At 50.2% G+C, this 25,502-nt stretch overlaps 12 protein-coding genes across 12 annotated transcripts; 8 read left to right on the top strand and 4 right to left on the bottom strand.

Moving 5' to 3' along the window:
- Nucleotides 1-1,663: 1,663 nt before the first annotated feature.
- On the top strand, nt 1,664-3,799 carry N7473_000317 (forkhead box transcription factor; the record flags this gene model as incomplete). Its single annotated transcript, XM_057146257.1, has 1 exon — nt 1,664-3,799. One exon carries the CDS (start codon nt 1,664-1,666, stop codon nt 3,797-3,799), a length of 2,136 nt encoding a protein of 711 aa, XP_057014143.1.
- Nucleotides 3,800-4,852: 1,053 nt separating this feature from the next.
- N7473_000316 (BUD31 family protein) lies at nt 4,853-5,625 on the bottom strand (the record flags this gene model as incomplete). Its single annotated transcript, XM_057146256.1, has 3 exons — nt 4,853-4,996; nt 5,124-5,254; nt 5,451-5,625. 3 exons carry the CDS (start codon nt 5,623-5,625, stop codon nt 4,853-4,855), a joined length of 450 nt encoding a protein of 149 aa, XP_057014142.1.
- Nucleotides 5,626-5,977: 352 nt separating this feature from the next.
- On the top strand, nt 5,978-6,360 carry N7473_000315 (Tim10/DDP family zinc finger protein; the record flags this gene model as incomplete). Its single annotated transcript, XM_057146255.1, has 2 exons — nt 5,978-6,077; nt 6,191-6,360. 2 exons carry the CDS (start codon nt 5,978-5,980, stop codon nt 6,358-6,360), a joined length of 270 nt encoding a protein of 89 aa, XP_057014141.1.
- Nucleotides 6,361-7,166: 806 nt separating this feature from the next.
- N7473_000314 (60S ribosomal protein uL23) lies at nt 7,167-8,184 on the bottom strand (the record flags this gene model as incomplete). The annotated part of the gene is made up of 4 exons (XM_057146254.1): nt 7,167-7,254; nt 7,351-7,637; nt 7,777-7,829; nt 8,163-8,184. 4 exons carry the CDS (start codon nt 8,182-8,184, stop codon nt 7,167-7,169), a joined length of 450 nt encoding a protein of 149 aa, XP_057014140.1.
- Nucleotides 8,185-8,540: 356 nt separating this feature from the next.
- N7473_000313 (25S rRNA (adenine2142-N1)-methyltransferase) lies at nt 8,541-9,392 on the top strand (the record flags this gene model as incomplete). Its single annotated transcript, XM_057146253.1, has 1 exon — nt 8,541-9,392. The coding sequence occupies one exon, from the start codon at nt 8,541-8,543 to the stop codon at nt 9,390-9,392; it is 852 nt and encodes a 283-aa protein (XP_057014139.1).
- A 105-nt stretch (nt 9,393-9,497) lies between these two features.
- N7473_000312 (putative transporter) lies at nt 9,498-11,699 on the bottom strand (the record flags this gene model as incomplete). The annotated part of the gene is made up of 6 exons (XM_057146252.1): nt 9,498-9,870; nt 9,928-10,094; nt 10,148-10,245; nt 10,306-10,434; nt 10,499-11,463; nt 11,542-11,699. The coding sequence occupies 6 exons, from the start codon at nt 11,697-11,699 to the stop codon at nt 9,498-9,500; spliced, it is 1,890 nt and encodes a 629-aa protein (XP_057014138.1).
- Nucleotides 11,700-12,558: 859 nt separating this feature from the next.
- N7473_000311 (translation termination factor eRF1) lies at nt 12,559-15,029 on the top strand. The gene is made up of 6 exons (XM_057146251.1): nt 12,559-12,692; nt 12,771-13,018; nt 13,103-13,152; nt 13,235-13,606; nt 13,707-14,637; nt 14,704-15,029. The coding sequence occupies exons 2-5, from the start codon at nt 12,889-12,891 to the stop codon at nt 14,466-14,468; spliced, it is 1,314 nt and encodes a 437-aa protein (XP_057014137.1). The 5' UTR covers nt 12,559-12,692; nt 12,771-12,888; the 3' UTR covers nt 14,469-14,637; nt 14,704-15,029.
- Nucleotides 15,030-15,368: 339 nt separating this feature from the next.
- N7473_000310 (prephenate dehydratase PHA2) lies at nt 15,369-16,482 on the bottom strand (the record flags this gene model as incomplete). The annotated part of the gene is made up of 2 exons (XM_057146250.1): nt 15,369-16,241; nt 16,330-16,482. The coding sequence occupies 2 exons, from the start codon at nt 16,480-16,482 to the stop codon at nt 15,369-15,371; spliced, it is 1,026 nt and encodes a 341-aa protein (XP_057014136.1).
- A 173-nt stretch (nt 16,483-16,655) lies between these two features.
- Nucleotides 16,656-17,834, top strand: N7473_000309 (uncharacterized protein; the record flags this gene model as incomplete). The annotated part of the gene is made up of 2 exons (XM_057146249.1): nt 16,656-17,358; nt 17,452-17,834. The coding sequence occupies 2 exons, from the start codon at nt 16,656-16,658 to the stop codon at nt 17,832-17,834; spliced, it is 1,086 nt and encodes a 361-aa protein (XP_057014135.1).
- A 796-nt stretch (nt 17,835-18,630) lies between these two features.
- On the top strand, nt 18,631-19,964 carry N7473_000308 (uncharacterized protein; the record flags this gene model as incomplete). The annotated part of the gene is made up of 4 exons (XM_057146248.1): nt 18,631-18,665; nt 18,726-19,005; nt 19,431-19,473; nt 19,552-19,964. The coding sequence occupies 4 exons, from the start codon at nt 18,631-18,633 to the stop codon at nt 19,962-19,964; spliced, it is 771 nt and encodes a 256-aa protein (XP_057014134.1).
- Nucleotides 19,965-20,395: 431 nt separating this feature from the next.
- cbf5 (pseudouridine synthase CBF5) lies at nt 20,396-22,059 on the top strand (the record flags this gene model as incomplete). The annotated part of the gene is made up of 4 exons (XM_057146247.1): nt 20,396-20,504; nt 20,584-20,740; nt 20,820-21,451; nt 21,509-22,059. 4 exons carry the CDS (start codon nt 20,396-20,398, stop codon nt 22,057-22,059), a joined length of 1,449 nt encoding a protein of 482 aa, XP_057014133.1.
- Nucleotides 22,060-23,078: 1,019 nt separating this feature from the next.
- On the top strand, nt 23,079-23,344 carry N7473_000306 (uncharacterized protein; the record flags this gene model as incomplete). Its single annotated transcript, XM_057146246.1, has 2 exons — nt 23,079-23,096; nt 23,174-23,344. 2 exons carry the CDS (start codon nt 23,079-23,081, stop codon nt 23,342-23,344), a joined length of 189 nt encoding a protein of 62 aa, XP_057014132.1.
- Between the last annotated feature and the right edge of the window lie 2,158 nt (nt 23,345-25,502).

The following is a 25,502-nucleotide window of genomic DNA, read 5'->3' as shown; positions in this document are numbered from 1 at the left end:
GTACCCCTCGAGCGATCTCCGCAGGTACGGAGGAAGGCCTGCACCAGTGCCCATCCAATACTGTAGTCATTATTGACCAGTATTGACTTGTTCCTCGCAGACCGATAGACTCACAGCCAAGCCAGCCAGGGCGTTAAAGGGCGCAGTGAGCCCATAGGCTGGAGAGAGCAAGGGATGATCCGACGCAACCGCTGTCTCAGAGTTACATGCGCATTCCAGTGGAGGGGCCAATGGAGTGGCCGGGATGATGGGCCGTTAAGAATAAAAGCCGGAATATGACGGGTGTAGAGTAAAGGAGAGTGTAGACTGTAGATTGTAGACTGGGTGGGATGGTAGGCCACAGGCTGGATTATGTGGGATGATTGTGGATAGCCGAGGGTTGGAGGGTGAGTCTAGACCTTGGAGGTACAATAATAGTATGTAAATTATAGAGAGAGTATATAATAATGTAAGGTCGATATAAAGTACGGACTAATGAATAGTTACGTATAGTGCATAGATGCTTAGTATTGGAGCTCATAAAGGGTTGATGATATACGATAAAGTATAGTACTATTAAGAGGCTAGTTGTATATACACCTTCCATGTCTGTACCATAGGATGATAGGATCTCTGGTGTACAGTCAACTCCGATCCCAGTGGAGTCTCTGCAGGGCCAGCACGACAAGGGGAGCCCACATATCTCCAGCCAGGCCAATGGCCATCACTAGTTTCCTCTGCAAGCCGGTTTAGCTTGGGACGATCGGCGCCTTGCGAATGTCGGCGAGCAAGGAGCCCCAATCCCTTCGTACATGCTCAATACAGCTGTATTGTAACATGTGACCATACCGCAGATCTCACATCCCATATTAAGACGCGTGACGCGTCCGCGTCGGTACCATACCTGACACCACCCTCAACTGGACAGTACAGGTATCTCGACACCCTCACCTTCCACCATCTCTCACTCCTCCACCCACCCCCCACCTCGAAAGAAAGGGCCCGAACCTCTTGCATCGTCTTCCCTTACTACTTCACTGCGCCTGCTACTTGATATCCAAAAGGGACAGTCAGATTGATCAAGAAGGGAGACAAAAGGACGCGACTTCCAGGACTCCTTCTTCCAAACCCCCTCTTTTCCGCTGCTTGCCTTCCGACCAACTCTCCATCACATCTTCAACTCCCTCATCGCGACCTCTTTCACCCAGATCTAACTTGCTTGTGGGGAACTTCAACTCTTCCCTGATCATTCAACATCTCATATCATTCGACTTCCCAGTTAACAGATCATCGGAAGATTTCACCTTCTTCACAGCAATTTATCTCGTGGTGAATTCCCACTTCTCTCGACTCCATCACCCGCTGATTCGCCTTCCAAGATTGGACGTGTCGATTCTTAGCGCCTGGTGGCCCAACGCTTGCAATCACAACTAGTCTCACTGCATGACAGCCTGAGGCGACTGACTTGGCCTGCTCTTCTTGGTCTACCATTGGTTCAACGTGAATTCTCTTCACACACCCCCGTCTCATCTTCCGCTGGGCGACACTGCCGTCGGCTGTGTTGTCCCCCGCTGTTGTTGCGACTGTCGCTTCAAATCGCGCCCTCCACACTGTTTACCGACGCGTCATATGGTCCCTACTGGTGACTGGTGACGTTCTAGCCTCGTTCCCGACTCTCCAGACTATGGGATCGACGCGTCCTGCGCTCGGCGCGCACAATTACTCCCCGGCATTGGCTTTATCTGCCCAAGCCTCCATCAAGTCACAGCCCCATCTTCACCCCTCACCGCTACCACTCCAGCCCATTACTGAGAACCCATTGCTTCCACTCGCCGGCACGCACAGGCCATCACCAACCAAAGGACGGCTTACCCAGGGCTCACATCCCGGGAGAAAACTCGGTTTTGTCCCTATCACCGCTCCGAACCCTCCCATGTTTACCACCGACTCCCCTACCAAGAAGCCGCCCTTTCCTATCTACACCCAGTCCTCCATGCCACCACAGTCCGCTCTCTTCACCACCTTTTCCAGCGTCAACCCCGATTCCTCCAAGGAGAACCACCACGCCGAGGACCCGTCTAATGGCAGCTTTGCCGACTTCCCTGAACCCTCCTATGAATCCAAGGTCCCCATGAAGCGCACACTCATGGAAGCTGCTCCCCTCAAGGAGCGCCCTGTCAAGAAGCAAAAGTGCGAAGACGCGCCGGTCCACCAACTACCCGAGCCACACCAGATGCCGACGATCGAGGATGACGGCACCAAGCCGCCATACAGCTACGCGACTCTGATCGGCATGTCCATCTTGCGCGCGCCCAACCGACGATTGACCCTGGCTCAGATCTACAAGTGGATTTCCGACACCTTCTCCTACTACAAGAACAGCGATGCGGGCTGGCAGAACAGCATTCGACACAACCTCAGTCTCAACAAAGCCTTCATCAAGCAAGAGCGGCCCAAGGATGATCCTGGCAAGGGTAACTACTGGGCCATTGAGCCTGGTATGGAGGCGCAATTCCTCAAGGACAAGCAAGTGCGACGCGCCACCATGTCCAGTCTTCCTCTCCCCGCCGTTCCTCAAAGAGAAATTGTTCCTCAACCGCAAAGTGCGACCACCACGACGTGGATGGTGCCACCTCCGCCTGCGCGACAGCCTCCCCCACCCAAGGTCTCGGCTCGAAATGAGGATTTGTCCTCCGACGCGACTCTGCCGGCATCTGATCCGGCATTGCAAGAGGATACGGGAGATGAAGCTCCTCACCCTCCAGTGAAGCGCGCCGCGCCTGTTCGGTCTTCGCCGCTGCAGGCCATTCGATCCTCCCCACCTATTGCTCCTCCTCGGTTCTCTCGTCCAGGCACTCCTCCCACACCTACTCACCAGGTCGGCCCTACACCAGCTCAGCGCCCGCGGAAGCGCAAATCAATTTCGATGAATGATAGTGGTTATTTCTCGTCATTGGAGTCTTCCGCCTTGCGGCCTAACAAGGCAGGTCATATTCTGACCTCTGATCTGGACATCGAACCGCCACGCATCAAGCGCGGCCGTGCCGAGGAAGAGATTGCGCGCATTCGTAGCTCCTCTCACGATATCAGCCCTGGTCAACCTCCTGTTCGCAAAGATGGTCGGACTATGGTTGGCTCTTCTCCCCTCCGTGGCGAGTATGTGAGCATGCTTCCGCCACCTTTGACACCCATTATCAAGTTCAAGAAGCCAGCCAAGCCTCCTCCATCGGTGTCGCCTAATACAAACCTCCGCAACCACCGTCGCAAGATCCAACAAATGGTCAACTCGCCTATTAAGCACTTGGGTATTGCTGATGATGAATTGCCATGGAGCCCTGCTTTCACCCTTCATGAGGAGTCTTTCATGACTCCGGCGGATCACTTCCATAGCACTTTCGATGTCTTTGCTGATGCTAGCGCCGATGCGTGCATCTCATCTGCTGCATTTGGATCTCCCGAGAAGCGCTCAGTGAAGCGTGCACGTATGGATTCGGGAAGCCACGCACTTCATGACATTAGCAACTCGACTGCCAACAGTCGAGTGCATATGCCGTCTCTTACCCGGTCCAAGTCATCCATCTTCCCGGAGTCCCCGTCTAAGGTGTCGGATGGAGTCCGTCTTGGCGATGCCAGCCAGGACGACTTTTTCTCTTTCCACCTCTTCGATGAAAGCAATGACAGCCCCACCGAAGTGGATGGGGTTGATCTACTGCAAGGATTCCAGAAGATTGGCGGCTCCAGCAAAGACGACATGCTGAAGCACAAGACGCTTCATCCGCGGCCTCATTTGAGTAACCGCAGCAACTCTACCATGTTCTGAGAACTTCTTAATATTGTGCTTTCTCGCCTTGTCTGGTTTTCTCACTGTTTCGCTATCGGGCAGGAACTGAAGCCCCGGTTGGATTCCCCTCATGTCGTCTGTGTCTTTGATTTTGACAAAAATTGGTGTTGAGCTGTTTATCGTGTTTATTCAAGTTTCCCCTGTCCTGGCTGGCCTTGTGTTCATTGCACTGCGCTTTTGATGAGCCTATATTGTCCTGTTATACTTTGTCGGGTTTCTTGTTTCTCCATCCACCCCCTGTTTATGCATGCGTTCTGGGTTTGAAGGAGTTTTGAGATGGACATTGGGACATCACCAAGCTTCGATAGCAGGCGATGTTTTCCTTTTCTGGGTTCCTTTTCTGGGAGTTTTTTGATCTTGAGGCAGCGCCGAGACGCGCCAGTTCTGACTTGTTTGTTTTTTCCACTGTGCCCTCGGGATCGGGCCTGACTACGACCTTAATGACGACGCCAAGATGTACATGAGCAAGCGATGTTTCATGATTCGGATTCGGGATATTGGGGTTGGGATTTATTCTTTGTTTGTTTTTCATTGGTTGTTATTCGTTACAAGCTATTCAGGAGCTACTAGGGCTGGGCTGGATACATTGGAGGCGCTATTGATTAGTTTAGCAATTTGAACCTTATTACCTGTCTGCGACACTCGTCGAGGGAGTAGATTCCATTTCACCATCGCAGATTGGCTTTTTGTATTTACTTTGTTGGTGTTTGTTTCTGATGTCAAAGGGTATCTGATTAACCGAGTCGATCCAACTAAACCGAAACGCATAATGGACAGAGAAAATGTCATCCATGACAAGTACAGTGCAAATGAGTACTAACAGAACAGAAGCAACCAAAATGGGAAAAAAGACCATAAACGCCCCAAGCCCAAACCAATTTTTCAACCAATCAATAATGAATGTAGTGCCCTCAAGTCACCAACCATACCAAGTCCATTCCATTCCATGCAGTTCGGAGAATGATTACTCTCGACTCGAGTCAAATCGAGTCGATCCGAGAGAAAGTTTTGTGTTGCGTAAGTTTGAGGTGTCTAGTCGCTGCTCGCACAACCCCGACACCCACAACTAACGCACTGAATCGTCTGCTCTTCTTTCAACTGGGCCTTTGGTACGCGGCAGATACAGGTAGAATTGAAATTTGTTTCTTTGGTTTGGACGCAGCGGAGACAGCAGAGCTGTAGTAAAAGAAAAGGAGTTAGCAAGGATCAAGAGTAGGTCGCGAGGATGGGAAGATAGTGTAAGGTAGTTGTAGTAATAGGCAGTGTCTTCAGTGGGTATTGGGAGTGGGAGGTGTTTGCTCACCTTCTCATAACCCTGTTTCTTCCACTTGGCGATCAGGTTTGCGTCGGCGTAGTTGTTCTTGAGTAGCCAGTCGTAGAGCTGCTTTGAGATGGCTTCTTTTTCGTAGTAGAGGTCGTAAATGTATCGTGAGCCTGGAAGGACAACCGGTCAGCATCAACATCAACATGAGTATCAATATCAATATCAATATCAATATCAATATCAAGCTCTGCTCCAGCTCGAGCTCCAGCTAAGGACAGAAACTGTCTCATAGACGGTCCATCCACGCAAAGCCCGAGCAAGGCGCAAGAACCAGCAACAGCAACAGCAAAGAGATCGGTAACGTACGCTGGTGACTAATCTGAAAGATCGGCCAAAGAACCTCATGTTTCTTCTTTCCCTCGTGAGACTCATTCTCAGCATCTTTCATCTTATTGCTGAACTCCAGCAGGGTATCTTCTATGTCGTCGAAGCCTGCTGGTGGGGGTTTGCGATTGCGGGCAGCTGTTCGGACGGGAGGCATGGTGGCGAATGTAGTTGGTGGTTGAAACAGAGAGAAGAGCAGGAGAGAAGAAGAAAAGAAGTAGATCAAAACGAAAGAAGAAGAATAAAAGCGAAGTGCTCAAGCTGTAAACAGTGGATATTGAAAGAGAGAACCAGAAAGCCGCGCTGAACTTTTGAGGCGCAACTCGATTCCCGCGTCATTTTTGTGCCGGGATTGACCGCCTTCGATTTTGCGGTGCGGATGCGTAGGGTGCACTTCCGAGCTTCATATCACGACTAGTTTGAATTATCTTGACACACTCCCAACTTCAATCGCTACACTACATCACACCCCTCATACCAATATCACATACCCCTTTACACCCGTCACAATGGACCCCTCCCTCGATCTCTCCAAGCTCACCGACGCCGACAAGGCCGATCTGCAGCAGCAACTGGCCAACGAGCAGCAAAAGGCGACCATCCAGCAGAGTAAGTACTAGTCCGGCGAGCTTGGACACACACAAACATCTCCTCGCTCAATTCTGAGCTATTTGAATTGGAGAAAAAAAGAAGACAATGCTAACTACACTACTGTGTTACAGCCGTCCACTCCCTCAACGAGACCTGCTTCAAGAAGTGCATGGCCGGCAAGAGCTTTACCTCTGGAACCCTGGACCGAAGTGAGGAGTCCTGTGCTTCGAACTGTGTTGATCGGTGGATGGATTCGCAGATGTTGATCCTGCAGAAGTTGGGGAGTATGCGTGGGCAGTAAATGTGTCATGTCACGGCATGTCTTTTTTGGTGTCTTGATATCATGGGCATGGTTATGAATACCGTGTCTGGTCTGGCCGAGTCTGGGTTGGCGGTTCAGCCTGGACTATGTTAAAATAATACGACTCGCATTTCGGAAGATACCTCGGATGTAGCATAGCACTGCTGCTCGTTACTGGCTGCGGATAGATGGGATGGAGGGTTTATAGACGTGGAATCTCTGCTCTTTTCCTTCCTGGTGTGATTGGGGTGGGAATGTTTGAGTCGCTTGTATACTAGAATCAAAGTGAATGGATCCCTTTGTGCATATCTTTTGTTCTTTGTAGGGTGTCTATGAGTATTGTTCAAGGCATCAGGATGAGATTAGATGGAATCTGGTTTAGATAATGAGATGGTATGGAATTGCAACTGGTGAACGCATAGCATAATAGGAATGAGTGATCTATTTAGTGTCGACTCAAGCTGGGTAGGGTCACTCTTAGTTGAAGAGGTACTCCACAATCTACTAAGCTTCGAGACCGAACAGTAGTAGTACGAAGTGATCATAACCACATGCATACTTCAAGTACTTCCTACGACAAAGCTCACTGCTACTTCGTCACCACCCTATCTCATACGCATACACTCATACTCATAAAGAAGAGAGAGAAAAAAATATTTAAATCATGTCAAGAAAATGTTTCTTTTTTGTATCATTCAGCCCTCGTTGCTGCACATAACAGCCAAGGAACTGGCTGGTATTGAGAATCACCACGGTGGAAAACAAAGTTCGCCTAAACCCAAAGAAATCAATTTCCTATTCCACTTTTAGACGATGGCCAGCTTGGTGGCGGCAATGTCCAGAGCATCGACATCGGCCGTGAGACGGGCGAAAGCCTTCTTGGAGCCGTCGGGGCTGTATAACAATCATGATTAGCAAGGTTATTCTCGTAGACCACGTCTGCGTATTTCGCATATCCAAATCATATTCGAATCTTTGTAGGGCACATACCGGACGAGGGTGTTGACCTTGACGGTGTCAACGTCGTACAGCTTCTTAAGAGCCTGCTTGATCTGGCGCTTGTTGGCCTTGACATCGACGATGAAGACGAGGGTGTTGTTCTCCTCGATCTTCTTCATGGCGCTCTCGGTGTTGAGGGGGTACAGGATGATGTTGTGGGCATCCATGCGGGGGTCACGGGGGACCGAGACACGGGGGTACTTGGGGGACCGCGAGAGCTGCAGGGTCTTGGGGCGGTGGAAGGTGGTCGAGGTGCGGACCTTGCGGGCCTTGTGGAGCTAGATATGGGCAAGATATGTTAGCAGTGTGGCGTGGAGGGTGTGGTGTATATTGCGAAAATTAATCATGGCCATAATCGAGAATTCGAAGAAATGGTCTGGTTTAATCAGATCGCAGACAGGGTAGTAAATAACGTACGGAAGAGCCCTTAACGACTGCCTTGGCGGCAGCGTTAGCCCGGGAGGCATTGCCTGTAGAAAGAAAAAAAACCCGGTCAGTTTCTGGGTTATCTTGAAATATCGAAAAGTGACATTTTGTGGAATTGCAAATCGGTGCAGTCGAGAAAAGGGTCCGGAGTGTTCAGAAACAAATGCCAAATCGTCGAGTATTGTCGAATATAATTGTGGTCTTTCGCGATTCCCATGATTATTCCACCTCTTCCTCTATTGCGCAGCATCATCCACGATGTGGGTTTTTGAAGCACAAGATTTGTCCATCCACCTCTTCTCCGGAACACAGTTTCTCGATCGCACAAAATTCACAGGGATGGTCGAATGCATGTAGGCGAGGTCATTCGAACGTACCTTGCTTGGTGGTAGGGGCCATGGCTGTCGTCCGCTGTCGTGGTGATTGTCGTCGCAGTGTCGAAGTTCGAACAATTTGGAGTGGCTTCGCTAAGCGAAAACCCTACCACTGTGTGGGTCAGGTGATCTCGGGCGGTGGCCATCTGGATTAGTCATGGGATAGGCTGAGTCAGCGGGTCTCCACCGCCGATCGGCCGCTTTTTTTTACTTGACGGTTGTTTTTCACTATGGAGAATATGAAGAAACCTTGAACCCGCGACTGTCATTGGTCTGGGGATTATCATTCTCAAGTGACCATTGTAAAAATTGACGATTCCTCTCTATAATGCCCGTTGAACTTCATCCTTGATACACATCCCGACACACTACTCTATCAAAATGGCTCCCAAGAGTCGATCTAAACGGCCAAGCCTCCTCTCCAAAGGCCGACCACCAACCGTCAAACCCAAACAGGCAGCACTATCCTCGAAAGCCACCCGCAATCTCATCAGATCCCACCATCAACTCCTCAAAGCCCGCGCCCAAGCCGAAAAGGCCGGCGACGCAGCCAAAGTGAGCAGCATCGATGCTCAAATCCAAGCCAATGGCGGACTCGACAGCTATCAAATCGCCAGCAAGCTGGGTCAATCCATGGACCGGGGTGGTGATTCCAGCAAATTACTGATTGACTGGATCAAGCCCCAGCTGGATCAATGGAAGCCTGAGATGCCGAAATTGCGCGTTTTGGAGGTTGGAGCTTTGAGTACGAAGAATGCTTGTTCGAGGACTCCGTGTTTGGATGTGACGAGGATCGATTTGAATTCTCAGGAACCGGGGATTTTGAAGCAGGATTTTATGGAGAGGCCTTTACCTGCTTCGGATGAGGAGCGTTTTAATATTATCAGTTTATCGCTGGTTTTGAATTATGTGCCCGATGCAACGGGTCGGGGCGATATGCTCAAGCACTGTGTCAAGTTTTTGACATCTCAATGTTCCATCTCATTTGTCCCGACGCTGTTCTTCGTGTTACCGGTGGCGTGCGTTGATAACTCGCGCTACGTGACAGAGGAGAGACTACTCGACATTCTATCCAGTCTGGGATTCCAACTGGTGCAAAGCAAGCGGAGCAACAAGTTGATTTATCAACTATGGAATTATACAGGGCAGTCTTCCCTTCAAAGTTTCAAGAAGGAGATGCTCAATCCGGGTGCGAAACGGAATAATTTCGCCATCATCCTGCGTGAGGGATGATCTCACTCGCCAATACTGTCATAAACACACCGCATCACGCCATGCATATACAAAAGGACATAATCAATGCCGTGGAAATTCATGTCATGAACCGAGTTACAACGGTCAATCTTCGGAAATCATTTCGCGAGGCAGGAATGCCCAGACAGTTCCGATCGCCGCCAGGATGGTAGACGTGATGAGCAGGAACCAATCCAGGATGCGCTCACGTCGAGGGATTGCATTCCCGAAGATCTTCAGGTAGAAGGCGAGTGGGAAGATGATGCAAATGGTGAAACACAGAAATGAACCGAGGAAGGCCATAATGCGGTCGAACGAGGGGAAGACCACGGCCAACACGACGATCAAAGCCACAGTGAAGATGCGCACAGCGACTTGGATCAGCTTCTGGACTGCCTCTGAGCGCTGGCGATCACCATTCACGGGTGCGAGGCCTACGCCACAGAGGACTTCAAAGGTGGCCACCAAAGGACGGGCGCTGGATTTTCGGTTAGCCATTGAGATTTGAGAACGTGCAAGGGTTTATCAAACTCACTTTAAAGGCACTTTGGTCAAGGGGATAATTGCGATGAAGATGATGATACAAACGGACAAGGCCTGTGGATACTGATCCACCGTGAGGATATTAGCTGTGATTTCATCACGGACGATATCTCCAAACATGAGCCAGCCGATAATAGCCATAGAGCAATCAAGAGAGAACTGTTCACAATCGAATTAGTGTCGTATTCCTCGGTAGATAGATTCTCCCTTACAGTGAAAATGTATGTTGTCCAGAGACTCTTCCCATACTTCTTTGGGTGTCTCATGTCGCGGTAAATATTAGGAAAGACACCGTGTCCACCCCAGGGGGCTATTCTACCATGTTAGCTCACTGGAATCACTGAGACACCCTGAAATGTCATTTTCTTACACATGATGAGACCAAAACTCAAAGGAACTGTGGACCACTTTTCCGGAAAGAGGTAGGTGTTCGCTGGCTGTCGCAGCGAGCCCGGGCTATCTGGTTTAATCAGGCCATCGACGCAGATAAGAATCACGACTGTACGTAGTTAGCATAAGCTGGTTTGTCACTCGCGCTGTACAAAAGACATTCTGGCACTCACTGGATGTGCAGGACACAATGCCCAAGATGCTGGTCACGCTGAGGAACCGCAGCGGCAAAAAGTTCAACGGGACCAGTACCAGGCCACAGACAATCTTCCACTCTAGAATGCTCAGGCCAGGTACCAGTGCGTATAAGCTGTCTGCAAACAGCACCACGAGAGCGACACATGCACCAAGTAGTTCCAAACAAAAGAGAATACTCGTCACAAGACGAGCCTGTTGCCCAAAGCTGATATAGGCCAGATCAGCATAGGTGACCAGCGTCTTATCCACGTCCAAGCATTTGGCCAGAACCTTGGCCGTATATGAAGTAGTCACAGCCGAATAGGTCAGAAACGACAGTCCCAGCAACCAGCCAGCCTGCTTCATCGCCAATGGCAGACTCAACAAGCCAATACCGATCAACACGTTTACCGAGTTGAAAACCGTTTGAGGCACGGTAGACTGCCCGATGATGATATCCTCGTGTGTCCCATCCTCATGCTCCACATGCTTGAGGATCAACGGCGCCCGATCAGAATCCTCGGTGCCATCCGCAAGTGCCTGGTGCTGTTCGCGGTGGAACTGGATCGCATTACGGCGAGTTGACTCGCTGACCCGCGAGGAGATCGTCCCGTACGAAGCGGCAAAGCTTCTCTCAAACGACGATGCCAGTAGAGCCGCGTTCGGGCCGGTCCTCCTTTGTCGCCCCGGCGCACCCAGATCCTCCTGCTCCGAATCTTCACCTTCCGAGTCGGACAGCAGCGGCCGCTCAATGTCGGATTGCCGGCCCCACGACTGCGAGCTCCGAGAGCCATAATCCAGGCCCGCCGAAATGGCAAGCTCGTCGTCCAAGTCTGCAGACACAAAGGACAAGCGTCGAGGGATAACCTCGGGGAAACCGGCAGCTCTTTGCCACGAGCGGGCAAAGTTGTCGATACTGTTGGGCCCGCCCACTTGGCGGATACGCGAGAATGAGGAGGATCTAGCACGGACGTTTAGAAAAGATCCACAGTCGGGTCAATCCCACCTTAAGGAGGGTTTTCGCGGCCACCAAGCATACCTTTCTCTGCCCAGATGCTCTGGATCAACGATCGCATTGCCCAGACCGAGGTGTCCAGGGTCGTACGAATTTGAATTTGACGCTGCGGGCGTGGGCATTCTCACTGAGCCATAGCTCGACGGCTCTGCACGAGGATCGTCTGAATTTCCAGGCGCCATTTTCTGGCAGGCCCCTGGATTGTTCTTCAAGGAAATCCCAGTGATTGCAAGGTGAGATTGCAGTCAATCGCAGCGAGTGGACTCCGAAGCGAAGATTTAACGACGTTTGCTTGGGTCAGGGACGGAAATCGTAGCCGAATGGATCTGGCCCGACTGGTCGTGTTATGGTTGTAAGGCAAAAGGACCAAGAATGAGTATGGTCTGCACAGGCACCCTGCTGACTTTTCGGTCAAGGAGGGCGGGCGAAAACAGGAAAAGGTCAAAGATAAGAGGGAGAGGACCGTAGAGGAGGAGATTAGAGAAGGAAGCTCCAAGCTCCGGTTAGTGCCTGGTAGTGTCTGGTAGTGTGGGGTGATAGCGTCCCAGCGCTGATAAGCGCTCTTTTACTTCGCGCCACAGTTTTGAGTATGTAATGGAGTGAGGAGAAGGGAGATGAATTCTAAATTAATTCATATAGACGTACATATGGAGATATGCACGTCTAGGCGGAGTACTCTGCATATCGTATCTTTCCTAGTACATATTCGGTTGACCGCGGTCGCTTTACAATAATATCCTCGGTAACTTTGGAAGAAATACAGTCACAGACGGAAACAGATGGGGCGGAGTGGCGGATACAGTACAGTACTATACTGTAGTTAATAGATGGTGGAAGAAGAATATACAGAAGTAAGAAGAAAAGAATATAATGGATGTCATGTAGGCTACTTGCAATCTATAGAATAACGAATGCACTTAGTACTTTTACTTTACCTATGTAAGTCCTGTACCTTGTCAGGGCAGTGTCTAGGGACGATCCCAAGACTAAATAAACCTATTCAAGTAAATCCAGTCAAACTGACCAGTTCACAGTGACTAACCCCAACTAAAAACGTGGACGGCTTACCTCAGCCCACCCAGAGGAGCCCCTCGAAAGTTGAAACCCCACGCCCGCCACGAAAGGAATTTTAGCAACGACGTCAAAGGTGTCGAAGTCCTCCTCCACCTATATTTGTGAGTCTTTTCTTTGGATCTTATTACTCAGGCTGGTCCTGAATTCCTGCTAACAGTTCTCTCTTTTTCATCGACCAGGTATTAGGACTCTTGCCTTTGTTACCTCGGGTCTCTTCATTTTGACCCCGGTTAGGCGTCGACAGGCAAGGCCTCGGATACTCTCTCCTCGCCCGCGATCCTCTTCGCCGCGCCCACCATGAGTTCCCAACAGCAGGGACAGGGCGGTGAAGCCGAGAAGAACATTGAGATCTGGAAGGTCAAGAAGCTCATCAAGCGTCTTGAATCCGCCCGCGGAAATGGTACCTCCATGATCTCGCTCATTATTCGTATGTTTCTCCCAGTCAATGCCTACATTCGGGGCCCTTTTCGGGGTATGATGAGATCAAATCCCCGCTAACTATCATATACAGCCCCCAAGGATCAGATCTCTCGCGCTGCGAAGATGTTGGCTGAAGAATACGTATGCCTTTCCTCTCTCTCGTCCAGTTCCCCGGTCCCCCCGCCACTTCCCCGAAAATTTCGGAATTTAACATTTGGTATAGGGTACTGCCTCCAACATCAAGTCTCGTGTGAACCGTCTTTCCGTCCTTTCCGCTATTACCTCCACCCAGCAGCGTCTCAAGTTGTACAACAAGGTCCCTCCCAATGGCCTGGTCGTCTACTGTGGTGAAATTATCACTGCGGAAGGAAAGGAGCGCAAGATTAACATCGATTTCGAGCCCTTCAAGCCCATCAACACCTCGCTCTACCTGTGTGACAACAAGTTCCACACTGAGGCTCTGAGTGAGCTGCTCGAGTCGGACCAGAAGTTCGGTTTCATCATCATGGACGGTAACGGTGCGCTCTTTGGTACCCTCAGCGGTAACACCCGTGAGATTCTGCAGCGTCTGTCTGTCGATCTCCCCAAGAAGCACGTAAGTTATTTCCAATCTTCCCCTGTTTGCACGTTGGGATGCAATATTCCAGCGCCCCTTCCTCTTCAAAATCGCTGACACCTGCTTTCCTTTCATACAGGGTCGTGGTGGTCAATCCGCGCTGCGTTTCGCCCGTCTGCGTGAGGAAAAGCGTCACAACTACGTCCGTAAGATCGCCGAATTGGCTGTCCAGAACTACATCACCAACGACAAGGTGAATGTCGCCGGTCTGGTCCTGGCTGGTTCCGCCGATTTCAAGAACGACCTGAACCAGTCCGACATGTTCGACCAGCGTCTGCAGTCCAAGGTCATCAAGGTTGTCGATGTATCCTACGGTGGCGAGAACGGCTTCAACCAGGCCATTGAACTGGCTGCCGAGACTCTGAGCAGCGTCAAGTTCATCCAGGAGAAGAAGTTGATTGGCAAGTACTTCGAGGAGATTTCCCAGGATACCGGCAAGATCTGCTACGGTGTCGAGGATACCCTCAAGGCTCTGGAGCTTGGTGCTGCCGAGACTCTCATCGTGTTCGAGAACTTGGACGTCACCCGCTGGGTTCTGAAGGATTCCGCTGGTGGCGAGGTTGTCCTGCACACTACCAAGACGCAGGAGACCAACCGTGAGTTGTTCCAGGACAAGGAGACCGGCGGAGAGATGGAAGTCATCGACTCGTCCTCATTCCTGGAGTGGCTGGCGGAGGCCTACAAGGACTTTGGTGCGGAGCTGGAGTTCGTGTCGGACCGTTCCAGTGAGGGTAACCAGTTTGTGAAGGGCTTTGGTGGTATCGGAGCTATTCTCCGCTATAAGGTCAACTTTGAGCAGCTCGCCGATTATAGCGATGACGATGAGTTCTACGACGATTGACGGTTCGGCCACCTCGCAGAGAGCGAGGATGAACGGCCAGAAGCTCCCGAGGCGAGTCTTCTGACGGCTCGCCCCGTGGATCAAGCAAGCGACTCCGAGACTGGAACCCAGGCATCCGTGAAGGATACCATCAACCCCACTATTCCAGGCTTCGTGAAGTTGCTCAGAGGTGTGTTATTCATCCCTTTATTATCATTCAACGATTCAATCTCTAATCCGTTCTCTCGCTCTACAGGGTCATCCAAGCTCCGTGACATGCTCACTGAGGTTACCTCAGTGTCTGAGACGAACATGTGGTGTAAATTGCAATTTGAAAGGTTGGATGCGATTCTCTGCAACATTTACTCGCCCATTGCCGCCTGTCTGTACCGCGTGTAAGCGTGGATTGAGAGGGGGAAGACCAATTACGCGAGCAAATGTTATCTTGCTTCGGTCCATTTGTCGCCGTGATTCCGGATCGAATTTGAATCTGATCCGGGTCCTCGTTCTTGTTGTTTGTCGCACTCGTTATTCATTGGATTAAAAAAAGTAAATCAAATGCACCCGAATTGCTTCTAAATACGTTTACCCCACGGATTGGGCTTGTTCCAAGCCTGGTCTGGCTTTCGTCCTACTTATTTCCTTCACTCTGCTGGGTTCCTTGGAATTGGTTGAACTGCCAATTTCTCTACATTTGGCATGGCAAGGAGGACAGTAATTTTTCTTTTGATTTTGAGAGTCCAAAATTCTCTTGCAAGATCCCTCGCCCACTGTAGTGGACCCGAAAAAAAATGTATTTGTTTTATAGAAATGTAAGAAGAGATCCAAGTATAAGCACGCTATTTATCTTTTGATCCCCAATTTTATCATCACATCATACCAAGAAAATGTACAACCGAAATGCTATGGACATGCTCACAGCTATGCGCTGAGTTGATCCTTCCAAGATCCCCAATCCCTCACAAACTCCGTCTCTGCACGCAAACCCTCCAGAGCTTTCAGGACAGCCTCCTTATTCTCATCCGAGGGTGTTCGCCCACACTCGACGAAGAAAATATATTGCCACGCGCGCTTCAAGCTCGGTCTTGTGTTGATACTCGTGAGGTTTAGTCCATGAGCTTTGAAAATGAGCAGTGCGTTCGCCAGAGCACCCGGCGAGGAATGGTCAATTGCAAAGGAGATCAGCGTCTTCCGCGTTGTTGCTGCGGGGGATGTAGACGCTTGCTCGAATTCAAGTTGAGCGGTACGCTCGACACGAGTATTCCTGAGAATCAAGAAGCGGGTCGTATTATCGGCACGATCCTCGATATTCTCTTTCAATATATCCACGCCGTGGTACTCGGCTGCGAATTTACTGGCGATTGCCGCGGCTTGCTCGCCGGTCTCTTTCGAAACGATCTCCGCAGCTTTGGAGGTCGACGAAACATCCTGTCTCTCAACGCCTTTGAAATGTTGTGATAGCAGGTTCTCACATTGGCCCCAGGCTTGTGGGTGTGTATATAGCTTTGTGATAGACCCGTCGTACCCCGCCCAACCGGACGGATACGTCCCCTTACGCACGAGCAGACAATGATGCACGGTCAAATAGTATTCCCCACAGACCTCGACATCTGTGTATAGGGCGCTTCGATCCGCAAGGAGATCCAATGTCTGCACGACAGAGCCATTGGTCGAGTTCTCGAACGGGATAACCGCGTAATCGGCGACTTGGTGCTGGACAGCGGTGAAGGCGTCTGCAAAGGAGACGTGGGGAAGTAATTCGGCGTCTGTCTTCTCGAAGGACTCTGCCGCGGCCTGTGAGATAAAAAGCAACTCAACTGTTAGAGGGCCGGGCTACTAAATTCGGGCCAATAGTGTGGGGTAGTAGGAATGACTCTCGTACCTGATGCGAGAAGGAGGCCGGCGGGCCTAGGAAGGCTACTTTCAAGCGATCGGCGGACATTTTGGTGTCAATTGCTGGATAAGCTTGAAGGGAGAGACCACGACTGGCGCGGACGACACGGACAATTGTGTTTAGAGGTCTTAAGCTGCGCATTGCGATCTGCGCCGAGCGGTGAGGGTATCCTCGTGCGGGAATGCCGACGACAAACAAGGCAAACTCGAGGGTTTATCGTATGGTTTATCGGAGGTTCCATCGGAGGTTTTACTTACCTCCCCGCGCTTTGAGTTGACAGTCATCGCTCGCCGTTTCCTCGAGTATTTCCACTGATGAAGACGGTTTTGACTCGGCAATTGCCTTTTGTGCGGGGCGGAGGAGCTACGGCGCGATATACATGCCGTGCTTACTCGTCACTTGCGGAACGCTTACAGCATGAGCTGACAACACGCAAAATCCCCTTGTTTTACGATTACTTGCATCCACAGCCTTCACATCTCCTCAATCTCTCACTATGTGATCTTCTACCGAAAACCGCTTCTACCCCGGTATATACGAGCACGATTCTACCCTCAATAACGAATCCATCGCCGCTCCCACTCGCCCACCATTTAATCTACTTCCCGCCGCAGGTGACCCTGTCGCAATTACTCCCAGACGGCACAGATGTCCTACATACACCAGGAGATCCCTTCCACCGCCGGCTATGGGCTGGTGGGAACCTGCGATTCCCGGCTGCGAGTCCATTGCTCGACGGTCGGCGGGCTGTGTGTATTGAGTCGATTCGCAATGTAGCTGTTAAAGGCCGCGAGGGCGATGAAAGTGTGATCGTGAGGATTGAAAGGCGTATTGGAACTGTTCCTGAGGGTGAAGATGAGGAACAAACTAGGAGTCGTATATGGACCGAGGACGAGGCACTTGCAGGCGAGGCCTTGGTGATCGAGAATCGAGACCTTATCTTTATGCGGAGCAAGACTGCCGCGCAGATTGAGGCAGACCAGGCGCTATTTCAAGAACCTGGTCGAATTGTGAAAGGTGTGTATCCTCCTCTACTGAACTAAAACCTCTTCCCAGAATATGATCTATCGTCAACATACATACTAACCTACTTTCTTCTCTTCTCTCCAGCCCCCACAGGTGCAACCCTCCGCCACTCCCTCACCCCCAACAAATCCCTCCTCTTCCGCTTCTCAGCACTTACATTCAACGCGCACTCCATCCACCTCGATAAAAACTATACCCAGAACGAAGAAGGGTATCGAAACCTTCTCGTCCATGGACCGTTGACATTAACACTGTTGATGAGTGTACTGGAGCGTCACTTTCATGACTTGGGTCTTCGGGTTGAACATATTGAATATAAGAATCTTGCGCCGTTGTTTGTAGATGATGATTTGACTGTTTGTGGGAAGGTGAAGAATGGTGGTGATGGTGGTGCTTGGGATGTTTGGATTGAGGGGCCGAAGGGTGGGCTTGCTGTTAGGGGGACTGTGAGGACTTGTGGTGTTTGATTGATTTTGCAGTATTTTGGTGATACCCTTGTATTTTGTCTATGCTTGGATCAACTCTTGTTGCTCAAGGTGGTTGGATTGTACTTTATATGGAATTGATAAGGTGGACTACTACATATATATACTGTGACAGTGCCCGAAGCCTCGAGAAGAATATACTAGAGAGACGCTTGGTTGGCAGAGATAAGGTTGAGCATTATGTATTGTCTTTGTGGGTGTATTTTGATCCATTGAGCTTTAGTGCATACTGAGCTCTAACGAGCTTGTGGTTAACCATAACTTTGTGTACTTTAGGCTTAATTTCGTCTGCTCTGACAAGGTTACATTCTGACCGGAGGGAGTTGGAGCCTGGAATATACCCGGGCTAAGCCAGGGTTATCTGTGCTCGACTACGGAGTACTCGTATTCCCTACACAGGGTGGAGATTCTGAAATAATTAACCTAGAATTGGAATCATAGAGATACTCAATGAGTTATTATCCTCAAGTTATCCATACACTGTCTGTCCAATAGGGAGTTTTATGGTTTATGTTGAAGCGTTCAGGAGTCCGTGAGCCGCGCAGAGCCGCGCCAAGACTGACGGGACCCGGATAAACTAACCTCCCGTAGCGGATTTCCACACCTTTTTATTTCTGCTCATTTCCATCTCGCTGGCCTTTTCTCTCTTCCTTCCATTCCTTCCCATCTGCAAAGCTCATAGCCCTCGGGTTTAATGACATGAGCTTGTTTTAACCGTCTTCCTAACCCACTATCTAGCACCACCTCCCCATTCATCTCTCTGATCACATCTGCAGAGATGGATGAGTTCTGGCGGGCACCTCCCGTGTCCAGGTACGCTCGTTTGCGCCCCCAACGGCAAGTCCGGGGCGAAGACTAACGTGTCAATTCCAGGACACTGACGGCAGCAACCTTCATTCAGTCGCTTTTGTTCTATGGCGAACTGATCTCTGGAAGATACCTTTTCTTTGTTCCGAGGAAAATCTTCTTCCATCTACCTCCTCAGGTCTGGCGATTGGCGACTTGCTTCTTCCTGACTGGGCCAAGATTCGACTTCCTCTGGGACCTGTACAACCTTTGGCGGTACAGCAGTGCCCTCGAGTCTCAGTCGGGTCGCTTCTCCAAACCCGGTGACTTTTTCATCTTCATTCTGTTCGTAAACACCGTCATCATGGTAAGTGACTTGCTTGCCCGATGGCCAGCGACTGTAGAGTTTTTCCTTTTGTTCTGTCTTGCGTTCATTACCCTGTCACCTCGCATTATCTGCCCGCCCAGCCACCTTCTAGCTGAAGCGGTTCCTGGAAGCGAGGAAGAATACCCCTGCATCCCGTGCAGTACCTCATTCGCAAAATCTAAAATGGTACTGCATGCGGTGTGGGATTGGTGGGACTACCTATGAGATAACTGTCGTGATTCAATTCGCGAACGGTGGTTAAGGTGCCCTACATTCTACATATCATCCATCATCTTGTTACCTATACCTATCTATGATTCATTCCCAAATATCATTTCGATTCTCTCCATCCACTATCCACACTCCGGCTTTGCTTCTCATGGTAGCCAACACTCTCCTTGGCCAGCCTGCTAACCTTTTTGAAGCTTACTGCAGGCCTCTACATGGGCTATAGCTCTTTCCTTCCCGGTAAGCTCTCCCCTTTTATCCCACTTATTGCATGTATCTCTGTATATCCGTATAGCAGACGCTGATTCCCGCAATCAGCCCTGATCATGGCCCTGGTGTGGACTTTCGCCCAGGACAAACGTGGCACCCGCGTGAGATTCTTCATCATTGACATCAAGGTGATCTACTTGCCTGCTGCGATGTTGTGTATCACTATGGTGCATTGGGGCTGGCAGAGAATGCTGATGGAAGCCACCGGTGTTTTCGCTGCTCATCTTTACGACTTTATCACCCGCACGTATCCTAGGTTTGGAGGTGGCAAAAACTTCATCTTCACTCCCCGTTTCGTCCAGCGCTTCTTCTACAAACATACCCCGAACGTCGGATACCGTGGATATGGCACGGCTCATCATGCACCGCAACCATCTGAGTCGGCACCTCAAGCTCAACCTCGCGCTACTGAAGGCGGAGAGTCCTGGGGTGGCTGGGGCTCTGGACGCAGACTCGGTTAAGCTCAATGGCTGCGTCCAGTCTGGAAGGACAAGAGCAGGCATAGACAGCCCCGTCTTCGAGTTCATGCTTCCTGCCCTCTTTAATGCCTTACCTTAGGGGCATTACCGTTAAGGGAGGCTTCTGCGGATAATTTCCATCAGTTTTGTATGTAGATTACGATTACAGGGCACCAAGTCCATACTAGCCCATAGCGATAGCAAAATCCCATTACATCGCTGTCAATTCCTTTCATCTTTCCAATTGTAAACTGTAAAAATCCCATGACCTTACGCACGCATTCGACCAATGGAACTATAGAAAAAGTCTTGCCAGCCACAGTCACGTGAACCTTGACGGGCGCTAACCCGATCGGGCACTGGAGCTGCCGCACTCGCAAAATTTCGTTCCGTCGAACAAATTTTTGGACCTCAACAGCATACTAACCACCAGAATGGCCGCCGTCAACAACATGGAGGTGGATTACACCATCAAGCCCGAGGCGCTCAAGCCATCCTCCTCGAGCGAGGACTGGCCCCTCCTGCTCAAGAACTACGAGAAGCGTACGTGTGAAACTTTTTTCGAGGTAGAGAAAAAACTGGCCATGACCATGGAGAACTGACTTTGGACCCTTTTTTGCAGTGCTCGTTCGCACCGGTCACTTCACTCCTATCCCTGCCGGTGCTTCTCCTCTGAAGCGTGATCTCAAGTCCTACATCAGCTCCGGTGTTATCAACTTGGACAAGCCCTCCAACCCGTCTTCCCACGAGGTTGTCGCGTGGATGAAGCGCATCCTGAGGTAATTCCTCCTGAACACCCCCCCATCTCTCTTTCGAGCCCTCTAGGCCAATCGATACTAACATATTTCCTCCTAATAGATCTGAGAAGACCGGTCACAGTGGTACTCTCGACCCCAAGGTTACTGGCTGCTTGATTGTCTGCATTGACCGTGCCACCCGTCTGGTCAAGTCCCAGCAGGGTGCCGGTAAGGAGTACGTCTGTGTGATCCGTCTGCACGACAAGCTCCCCGGTGGCGAGGCCCAGTTCCGCCGTGCCCTCGAGACCCTCACTGGTGCTCTTTTCCAGCGTCCTCCTTTGATCTCGGCCGTCAAGCGTCAGCTCCGTATCCGTACCATCCACGAGAGCAAGCTGTACGAGTTCGACAATGAGCGCCACCTCGGTGTCTTCTGGGTCAGCTGTGAGGCTGGTACCTACATCCGTACTCTCTGTGTTCACCTGGGTCTGCTGCTCGGTGTTGGTGCTCACATGCAGGAGCTGCGTCGTGTCCGCTCTGGTGCCATGAACGAGGAGTCTGGCATGGTTACTCTCCACGACGTTCTGGACGCCCAGTGGGTGTACGACAACCAGCGTGATGAGTCGTACCTCCGCCGCGTCATCAAGCCCCTGGAGAGCCTACTCACCACCTACAAGCGTATTGTCGTCAAGGACAGCGCTGTCAACGCCGTCTGCTACGGTGCCAAGCTGATGATTCCTGGTCTCCTCCGTTTCGGTAGGTTTATCGTTTTCACTATCGCTACTAGAATAAAACTAACGAATTTCTCTGCAGAGTCCGGCATTGAGGTCAACGAGGAGGTCGTCCTCATGACCACCAAGGGTGAGGCCATTGCCATTGGTATCGCTCAGATGTCCACCGTCGAGCTCACCACCTGCGACCACGGTGTCGTCGCCAAGGTCAAGCGCTGCATCATGGAGCGTGATCTCTACCCCCGCCGCTGGGGCCTGGGCCCCATCGCCCTGGAGAAGAAGAAGCTGAAGTCCGCCGGCAAGCTGGACAAGTACGGCCGCGCCAACGAGGCCACCCCCTCCCAGTGGAAGAACGACTACAAGGACTACAACGCCCCTCTTGACGGCAGCGAGCAGCCTGCTGCTGCCGCCCCCGTCCAGGCTGAGACCCCCGCCTCCGCCCCCGTCGAGGAAGCCGAGTCCCCCAACACCGAGGCCGAGGCTGATGCCGACGATGACAAGAAGAAGCGCAAGCGCCACGACGGCGAGACCGCCGAGGAGAAGGCCGAGCGTAAGCGCAAGAAGAAGGAGAAGAAGGAAAAGAAGGAGCGCCGAAAGTCCAAGCAGGCTGAGGACAGCGATGATAGCGACTAGATGTCCCCAGGAAGAGAAGACCACACCAACCAACTCCCCACCCTGTCTGGTCTATTTCCTGTATCATATTTTCTGCTTTTACTTTCTTTTCTGGAGTCTTGGGTCAAAAGGGAATCTGTCGGTTTGAAGATTTATAGCTGCTCGAATGTTATGTCGAATTATAAGTTTTGTTCTTGTAATATTGGGACCTGTGAATTACTTTATCCATTTATGTAGTTTTGTCGTTCCTGAACTTGCGTCCCGATACTCCTCTGATGCTACAACGTAAAAGCTCTGACGTCGCCCTTTCGGCCTCTTTTCCTCGGCAATTACGGATTCAATGCATGTGTGGTTATCAGGCATGATGAAAAGCCCTATTGTCTATTCTCACTTGAGAAATATGACTCCATATACACCCCGGATCCTGCGCTTCGTCGAGGGTTGACGTATATGGCAGTCAATAGGTAGGTGGGTACCTTCAATTGAAGCACAATCAACATCCAGCCCCTCCTATTTCCTACTTTACAGTTCCTGCCACCATTGAGAGCTGATAGATTTCATATCACAAATCTTCAAATCAAAAGGGACTGATGCCAACAGAATACTGGAGGTGCTAGCTATTGCTCCGATGATGTAGCCCTCGCGAAAACACATGGTGTCCTCTTGCATTCCTTGCTACAGCAGAAAGCAAAAGGTATTGTTCGTGGAAGACCCGACATAGTCCTGATAGAAATACAGGGACAACAGCTAACCACCCTAACGTGTACAGTGTAACCGTCAGTACTCTTGTAACCACTGCACCCGTCCAGAAGACTGTGCATACTATCCATCGAGAGATATCCGAAGCACTAATAATTTGGGATTGCAAACCCGCAATCACCAGAATGAATATGATCAGACAGTTCTCGGAATAGAAGCGTGAGCCTTGTCGAAAGAGACGCCGTTTCTGAACTGGATAAAGATAGGAATTCGACAAGCAATGCAATGTCCTCGTCTCTAACGGATGTCTTTGGTTATTCTAGGACAGCCAAAATAATACGATGGTCCTTTTGCGGATAGTAAGTCAATTCACTATTTCAGATTCTGATACTAATTGATGTGGAGTTCCCGAATAGTAACATGTCATATTAAGTAGGTAGAGCAATGGGAAAGAGAGGACCAGAGTCACCATCGTCGAGCCTTGCCCAATCAAGATGATTCGGCAATTCAACAGCGACTAGGGAAGATCCCTGACGGCCGACATTTTTCGGCCCAGATTTATGATATGTCCTTTGCCCGTGAAGCTTCGGCTGTCAATGCATTCTAGGGAACTGCGAGCTCTCCTGTTTGTGAAGTAGAGATCCCCCGGGACTTTTGTTTTTAAAATCCAATTATCGCCGGTAAATCTGACAAACAGACTGAATTTCTGCCAACTAGCTCTGCCTACAGATCAGTGATACTAAGACCCTCAATGGGCGTGCTACTGTGGTGCCATTCTTAAATGGGAATACCCCTGAAAGAGACAGGCAGGCTGGAATAGCTAGAGATATGAAGTTTATTCAACTGCCAGCTGAGACTAGCGATGGTCGGTTAATGTAAGAGTAACTATCATTGGAGACCGGCTCAAACCCTGCAGCACGCCTGTTCGTATTGGCTTGGCGCTGCAAGTTTCCGAGTGTGTAAAAGTCGAGGTCATTGTAGGTCTCAATGTCTTCAGGGTGATGTATCGGAGGAAGGAGCCCGGGAGCTGGATGAGAGCTTGACCCTGTGGAAGAATAGCCACTGGACTTGATGGCAAAATCGAGGAGATGCGGTAGACGGCATAGTTCCAATAGTACATGTTGCCACGTCCCAGAGTCCAATTTAATGTGTCGGAGCTCGATATACCTAATTGACTCCTTGGACTGATTAATAAAAGCAATTAGACCATCAGATGAGATAGACACGCTATTCAGATAAAGATATCGGGGACGATTCTGGGATAGAGGCTCAGGATCGAATCTCAGATAATCCGTGCTGCCTATTGTGAGAAATTCAAGATTGGTGGCAAGCTCGACCATTTTGAAAAGATGAGAGGAATGGGCGTTGTTTGGAAGAGCAGCATATTCTGGCAAGACTTGTTGCCCAAAATATCGCTGGTCTTGAGTTCCTGTGGGCTCACGCACAAAGAGTCTTAAAGACCGAAGCCGCCCAAGGATACTTTGGATGGGTGTGCGTAGCGGACTAGCTTCGGTAGGAAAGAAGTGTCGAAAATTGTTGGTAATAGGGAAGTAGAGCTCAAGTTCGACCAAATTTGGAAGCGGCACATAGAGCAATGCTGTCGTGGCTGTGTTTATGTAGATCTGTCTGTATTCTCGGGGGAGAGATGGTGAAGGATCATCGAATGCAATGGCTCTTAGATTCGGAAATCTGTGGAGGCAAGGCAATAAGATCCCAGCTTGGTCTTCCACGTACATTTTCAGCTCTTCGGTGGATTTCCCGCGTTCGGAACACCCAAGATCGATCTGTCGCACATAAGTGGCATTTGGGCTGTTTGATATCTCCTAGAGATGTACGAGTGGTGGAAGTCTTCTATCAATGACATCAGGTTTAGCGATTATATGTCGGAATAAGCGCACCGAGGCGCTGTAACAAAAGCTCTTTTTGACTAGACGGAGAATAGCCAGTCTTGCTCGGGCTTGATAATCCAAGATTGCAAAGCGCTGGGAATCGTGAATAATATTTCGCCATGCGAAGTCATCATCGCTCTCCACATGGGCCGCGATCTGAAAGAGCACTTTAGTCTCGGGTGTTACGCCGCATGTCAATACACATTACATGGTCATAGATCTCGGTAGGAATTCTCATTTTGAAATGTTCCGAGCGTTTGACTTCTTCAGACTGGAACTAAGTCGCTCGCAAAATCCCTGATCAAATGGAAAGAAGAGGAGCACGGGTGATATTGGGTTGGGAAGGTTGAGTGTTGCGGAAGTTGGAATAAGGGTGGGTGTACTGTATTGAATTTATGAGCGAATGATACATGCCTGAAATTACGAAATGTATTCTACATATGACAAAACATACACAACTTACAGGGGCAGTCCAAAATATCCCAATATAAAACTACATAAAGCGTCTTGGCGCAACCATCTATATATACTACTCTGGGAGTGATTCTCTAGTCCCACTGCCAAGAAACCATAGGAAGAAAGACTAAAAAGCAAGCGTCAGCTACAGGGTTCGAACCTGTGCCTCCGAAGAGACTTGATGCCTAAACATGAAGGGATATACCCCAACCCTGACTTGGGAGTCGGGAGGTTCAAGTCAAGCGCCTTAGACCACTCGGCCAAACTGACATAACAAACTCAATTAGCTCTAAAGTGACCTCTGAGTTTGGTAGATTGATGGTGATTTTGGTATAGTATAAATCTGCCGTTTTTCTACATGCATAGTCACTATATTCAGGGACTTTTAATGGCCTAGGCCCCTGGAAAAGATTGGTCGAG

This window comes from Penicillium subrubescens, assembly GCF_028828155.1.
Source record: "Penicillium subrubescens strain IBT 31985 chromosome Unknown utg000001l_segment0_segment0, whole genome shotgun sequence".
NCBI lineage: Eukaryota > Fungi > Ascomycota > Eurotiomycetes > Eurotiales > Aspergillaceae > Penicillium > Penicillium subrubescens.
This window is presented reverse-complemented; position numbering and strand designations above follow the sequence as displayed.

Coding starts and splice junctions, on each gene's coding strand:
- N7473_000311 (XM_057146251.1), top strand. CDS start 12,889: ATGAGTTCCCAACAGCAGGGACAGGGCGGTGAAGCCGAGAAGAACATT. Junction 13,153..13,234: donor AGATGTTGGCTGAAGAATAC/GTATGCCTTTCC, acceptor CATTTGGTATAG/GGTACTGCCTCCAACATCAA. Junction 13,607..13,706: donor TCGATCTCCCCAAGAAGCAC/GTAAGTTATTTC, acceptor CCTTTCATACAG/GGTCGTGGTGGTCAATCCGC.